General features: G+C 52.4%; 1 protein-coding gene across 1 annotated transcript; it reads left to right on the top strand.

Moving 5' to 3' along the window:
• The first annotated feature begins 2,055 nt into the window (after nucleotides 1–2,055).
• On the top strand, nucleotides 2,056–4,881 carry GPR27 (G protein-coupled receptor 27). Its single transcript, XM_019984106.2, has one exon. It carries the CDS (start codon nucleotides 2,413–2,415, stop codon nucleotides 3,553–3,555), a length of 1,143 nt encoding a protein of 380 aa, XP_019839665.2. The 5' UTR covers nucleotides 2,056–2,412; the 3' UTR covers nucleotides 3,556–4,881.
• The last annotated feature ends 1,162 nt before the right edge of the window (nucleotides 4,882–6,043 follow it).

Raw genomic sequence — 6,043 nt, 5'->3', positions numbered from 1 at the left:
GCTATGTGTCTGGCTCAAAAAATTAAAAAGCGAAATCATTCCCCAGTATCCTATGCTGATAGTGGTAACCACTGACTTGTCTGTCATCATGTAAGCCTTCTAGAAAACTCTTCAGAGGGGACCCACTTATATGGCAGGAACACTTTTGGTCTTCTTTGCTTTTCCTTCCTTCTGCCTGGAATGCTGAGGGAATGGCTGGGGTGTCAACAGCCTATTGATCACGAGGAAAGGGCTAAAAGGTTTTCAGAGACTTAGTCCTTCAGCCAGTAATTCAATGTCAGCAGCCAATGACCTCCAGACTTCTTGTTTCATGAGGAAAATAAATTCCTGTACATTTTTTAGCTACTATTATCAAAATGTAATTCCTGACCAAAATACCATCAAAATCTACTCCTATTGTCTATAAACAAATCAAATATTTGTAGACCTGCCTGGTCAGCCACTCATCCCTGGCCACTTAGAGACCCTAAGTCATGCCCTCGTTGGCCATCATTTAGACTTTTACAAAAGGTCAAAGGCCCTCAAGGTGCTTGCTATTCCAAGTGTGGTCTATAGATGAGAAGCATTAGTGTTGCCTAGGAATTTATTAGAAAGGCAGCCTCTTCTGCCCCAGCCAGATCTCCTGAATCATACAGTATCCCCAGTGATTTCTGTGCTCACTGAGTCTAAGGCTCTGGACTAGACCTACTGACTCTGCTCAGTCATTCCTCTTAAAAACCACTGCCAAAATCATCCTCCTGATGCACATCAGCAGTTTTTGTATCATGCCACTTTCCTCAAAAACCTCCAAGGGTTCCTGACTGCCTACAGACTAAAGTTTAGACTCTTTAGCCTGACAAGGCTCTCTATGATCTTGTATCATCCTGGAAATGCCAAGGTGCCAGCCATGTCAATAAATAATATTCCGCATAAAAGCAAAAAACAAAACAAAACAACCCATGAGTGTACCTAAGAAAGAACCTATGTCTTAATTCTGGCTCCTCCATCCCAACCATTGGGGATACAGAGTTAGAAAAAATCAGACACAGTCCCTTGTGTTCCGGAAGCTTAGAAATTAGTTGCAACATTAATGATAAATATTAAGCGCTAATAAGGAAATGAATGGGCAGTGGTACAGGGTAAGCTAGCCTGGGCAGAAGAATGGCCCAGACGATGGGGAACCTGTTGAGGGGCTGGCCCGGGCAGAGGGAAGAGCCCCTGCAAAGACGGGAGTGAATCTGGAGCAGCTGAGGACAGGAACAGGCTGCCTTTCAGGCTAACCCAGAAAACTCATATCCTGGGAGGAAGGCAGCGTGAGATTAACCTTCCAAATCACTTAAGGGAAAACGCTGAATTTCTTATCCCTAGCAAAAGTCTTCGCTGGGACCACGAAAGAGGCAGAGAGCAGGGTAGTCTTCAGAGTCGCTCAGTCCAGCCCTGGACATCAGGTTGAGTGAAATCTGAATCTCAGCTCTACCACTTTCCAGCTCTCAACTCCCTTGACCTCCAAGCCCCTGCTTCCTCAGACAGAAAGTGGGTTTAAGAATAGAACCAACTTTGTCGTTACTGTGAACACGGAGGAAGATAACGCTGGTAGAGCTCCCCAGAACATCAGCACCCACACCAGTGCTGACCTGAATACTAGAGGTTACAGGGCCGCGGTGAAGATGATGGTGACGACTCTTAATCACTGTCAGCTTGCGGGTAGAGAGTTCATTCTAGATCCTCCTGTCCACCGCCCCCGCCCCAATACACGAGGCCTCCCGACCTTAGCATCCCAGGCAAGCTCCCCCCGCCACCCCGCGCACGGCCACCGTGACCCCAGAGCGGGCGCCGGGCGCCGGGCGCTGCCGCAGGACCCCGTTACCTGGGGCCAAACGCGACCTGTCGCCACCTCGCGTCCTGGGCCCTGCCTCCCTCCCGGCCGCCTCCCGGTCCCGCAGCTGCGGCGGCGGCGCCCCCAGCCCAGCCCGGCCCGGGAGGCGCGGGATGCCTCGGCGGGGCTGGCGGCGGCGGCCACGCGGCGCGCTCCGGCGGAGGGGAGGGGGCTCCGCGGCGGCGGCAGCGGCGGCGGCGGCGGGGGGCAGAACCCAGAGGCGCGGCGGCGGCAGCGGAGGAAGAGGAGGAGGAGGAGAAGGATGCAGGAGGCTGCGGGCGGCGGCGCGGCCCGGTCCGCAGTGAAGCCCGCGGCGCCCGAGGCGCAGGGAGTGGCCGTCGCCTCCTGCGCGCACCATTCCTGAGATGGCGGCGGCGCGGCGGCAGCTCGGGGAGCCGAGGAGGGGTCAGCCGGGCGGGGGCTGAGCCCCGCCGGCCCGGGAGCTCGCCGGGGACCCTCGCAGGTGGCCGAGCCCCGGTCGGCAGGCAGGCCTGCAGAGCGGAGAGGCCGGGGGCGGCCCCGGAGCGGAGCGCGGCGCCCGGCCCGGGGAGGCCGCGATGGCGAACGCAAGCGAACCGGGCAGCGGCGGAGGCGGCGGCGGTGGGGAGGCGGCCGCCCTGGGCCTCAAGCTGGCCACGCTCAGCCTGCTGCTGTGCGTAAGCCTGGCGGGCAACGTGCTGTTCGCGCTGCTCATCGTTCGGGAGCGCAGCCTGCACCGCGCCCCGTACTACCTGCTGCTCGACCTGTGTCTGGCCGACGGGCTGCGCGCGCTCGCCTGCCTCCCGGCCGTCATGCTGGCCGCGCGGCGGGCCGCGGCCGCCGCGGGGGCGCCGCCGGGCGCGCTGGGTTGCAAGCTGCTCGCCTTCCTGGCCGCGCTCTTCTGCTTCCACGCCGCCTTCCTGCTGCTCGGCGTGGGCGTCACCCGCTACCTGGCCATCGCGCACCACCGCTTCTACGCCGAACGCCTGGCCGGCTGGCCGTGCGCCGCCATGCTGGTGTGCGCCGCCTGGGCGCTGGCGCTGGCCGCGGCCTTCCCGCCCGTGCTGGACGGCGGCGGCGGCGGCGACGACGAGGACGCGCCGTGCGCCCTGGAGCAGCGGCCCGACGGCGCCCCGGGCGCGCTGGGCTTCCTGCTGCTGCTGGCCGTGGTGGTGGGCGCCACGCACCTCGTCTACCTCCGCCTGCTCTTCTTCATCCACGACCGCCGCAAGATGCGGCCCGCGCGCCTCGTGCCCGCCGTCAGCCACGACTGGACCTTCCACGGCCCCGGCGCCACCGGCCAGGCGGCCGCCAACTGGACGGCCGGCTTCGGCCGCGGGCCCACGCCGCCGGCACTCGTGGGCATCCGGCCGGCCGGGCCAGGTCGTGGCGCGCGCCGCCTCCTCGTGCTCGAGGAGTTCAAGACAGAGAAGAGGCTGTGCAAGATGTTCTACGCCGTCACGCTGCTCTTCCTGCTCCTCTGGGGGCCCTACGTCGTGGCCAGTTACCTGCGGGTCCTGGTGCGGCCCGGCGCCGTCCCCCAGGCCTACCTGACGGCCTCCGTGTGGCTGACCTTCGCGCAGGCCGGCATCAACCCCGTCGTGTGCTTCCTCTTCAACAGGGAGCTCAGGGACTGCTTCCGCGCCCAGTTCCCCTGCTGCCAGAGCCCCCAGGCCACCCAGGCCACCCTCCCCTGCGACTTGAAAGGCATCGGTTTGTAAGTGGCCCTACCACCACCTGCACCCCAGCCCGGCCTCTCTCTTTGGCTTGGACAGTGACGTCTTTTCTGCCCCTTCGGCCCCCTTTTTAATTTTCTACGCTGCCTTCAAAACGACTCTCGAAGTGCATCATCACTTGGATTGTACAGACTCCAATTGTACAGGGGTAGGGTTTCGAAGTCCCAGCCCCACCCCAGCTCCTGCGATTGTCCTCCTAAATATATTTTCATCCTGACAGTAGGTCCTGGAGTCTTTGTACTTGTACTGATGTCTTTTATGCCATGTGTTACTCTTTCTTTTTTTTTTTTTAAATAAAGGCTAATTTTCTTCATGCAACCTTTCCTAAAGACCATGGCCAGTTTTCTACAGAAGCTATTTTTGACAACCTCAAGTGGCATTACATTTTGCAGTGAAGTAGAAGAACCCAGAGGGGCTTCACCAGTTCGATTTCTTGAGGGTCTTCTGTTGGAAGCAGGAGACAGAGGGAAAGTTGTCTCGAGTTCCCTCTGAGTTGCCGGCCTGGGGTCAGCTGGACTGCTCTGGTTCATTGGAAGGCGTTGAGAACTTGGATCAGTATTGATAGTGAATTTAAAGAGCAGAGATGGGAGAGAGTAGCAAGGAAGTCATTTTTAATAGGTAACAACACAAGTAAGATTTGTTTCCTACCTTGCTTTATACACTAGGAAATGCCCATCAGTGACAAACTGCTCTCTGTATTATACCAATCTTGAGTGGCAACATTTCTGTAAAATTGCACCTTTCAAAAGAGTAAAAAGTGTTTTGGTTAGTAATGGTGTGGAGAAAATAACAGTATTGCATGTTTTTGTATGTACTGATTGTGGTTGATGGATTGGGAGGGCTCTCCGAGACAAGCAGAGTACGACATCAAAACTGTTCAGGTATTTTTGGCCAATAAAAATTTAAAAACTTTATGGAAACAGTTTTTGCTTTGAGGAGCCCAGTTTTATTCTGTCTTATGAAACTGATTTCCACTTTGAAAATTGTTCTTCTTTCGTTCATGGTATAAATGGATGGACTATAATGATACTCTACTTCTGTGAGACAAAGCATTTCCTTAAAATGTTTGCTAGGTTAAGCTGTGCTGTTCTCCTGATGGTTATTTTAAATTAATAATGAGAACTATAATTTTAAGTACTACTTATTTGTTAGGCACATTGTAACCTTAAATTGAAAGATAAATTCTGCAAGTACTGTACAATATTTTTTCGCTTACAATGTTACATTTTTATCAATGTATCTTCCGTTTTGAGGGTTTATATCTGTATTTCTCTTTGCATTATATAAATATACCAGTATTTTCATTCTGGAGTGGGTTTTTGTTGCTGTTGTTGTTTGAGGCTGTGACAGGTGGTAATATCCCTCTAAATAAGGTACTCATGTTCTATTATCCTTTTAGTGCATACTGTTTGGTTCACCGTAATTTCAAAGACATTTAGAGGCTTGTTTACTTAAAATGCAACATAAAAAATCTGCAGATCTTCTCTTAAAGGAAAGAAACAGTATATATATAGTTTTAGAACTTTTTAATGAATCTATAAAACATGAGTATGAGCAGAGTAATCACTTTGAGAAAATAATAACATAGGTGCAGTAAATATATTGAAATTTCAATTGGGCATAATGTAAACTATTAAATATTCAGTCCAAGATGGATTAAGTCATAAGCGGGTGTGGCCGGCTTATCTCAGGTGAATGGTCAGCATTATTTTATTTTTTTCTGTAAATATCAATCAGTCTATGCAGAGAGTCTCATATTTGGAAGACATGAGTAATTATTAGCCTATCTCTCCCCAGATCATAGACCAGGTAGACATTAATTACCCAGGGGCTACTCATCAGATATCTCAGCTTACCTAAAGTCAGGTCCAAAAAGTACATATCTCCTTATCCAACCCTCCACCCACCTAAGTGATCCAAGCTCAAAAACTAGAAGTCACTAAGCCCATGTGATATTCAGAACTTTTAGCACCTGCCATGGCACAGGAACCAGTCCGTCACAGGACTGCTAACTCCTGTGCGACCCCATAGGCAAGTAGCTCAAGGGCACAGAGACATCCTGTGGGCTTTATATGGCCTTGAGTGCATGGTATTTTTTTCACAGGAGAATCTATAACTCAGGGATTCTCAAATGTTAACATTCATAATAATAACTACCTTAAGTACTTGCAGGGTCCAGAGATGCTTACTAGGAGTTGAGATGGGGCCCAGAAAAAAGCATTTTTAAGAAGATTCCCAGAAGTTGGAGGCAGACTTGCAGGCCTCTGCTCGAACATGGATTTACCATGTGTACAAACTTGATCTGGTTGTGTTTTGCTTTGTTCTGATTGGATGACAGATTTCTAATGAGGAATCAGGTGACAGGTAGTGAGAAATGACAGCCAACTGTAAAGGAAGAAGAAAGAACCAAGAGAGGCAGAGAAATTAGCTTTCCAGGGGAATACTGTGCAGGAGCAAAAATCCCCTCGCACCT

The sequence above is a fragment of the Bos indicus genome, chromosome 22 (genome assembly GCF_029378745.1).
Source record: "Bos indicus isolate NIAB-ARS_2022 breed Sahiwal x Tharparkar chromosome 22, NIAB-ARS_B.indTharparkar_mat_pri_1.0, whole genome shotgun sequence".
Classification (NCBI taxonomy): Eukaryota; Metazoa; Chordata; class Mammalia; order Artiodactyla; family Bovidae; genus Bos; species Bos indicus.
Note: the sequence above shows the minus strand (reverse complement) of the source record. Positions and strands in the feature narration are given on the sequence as shown.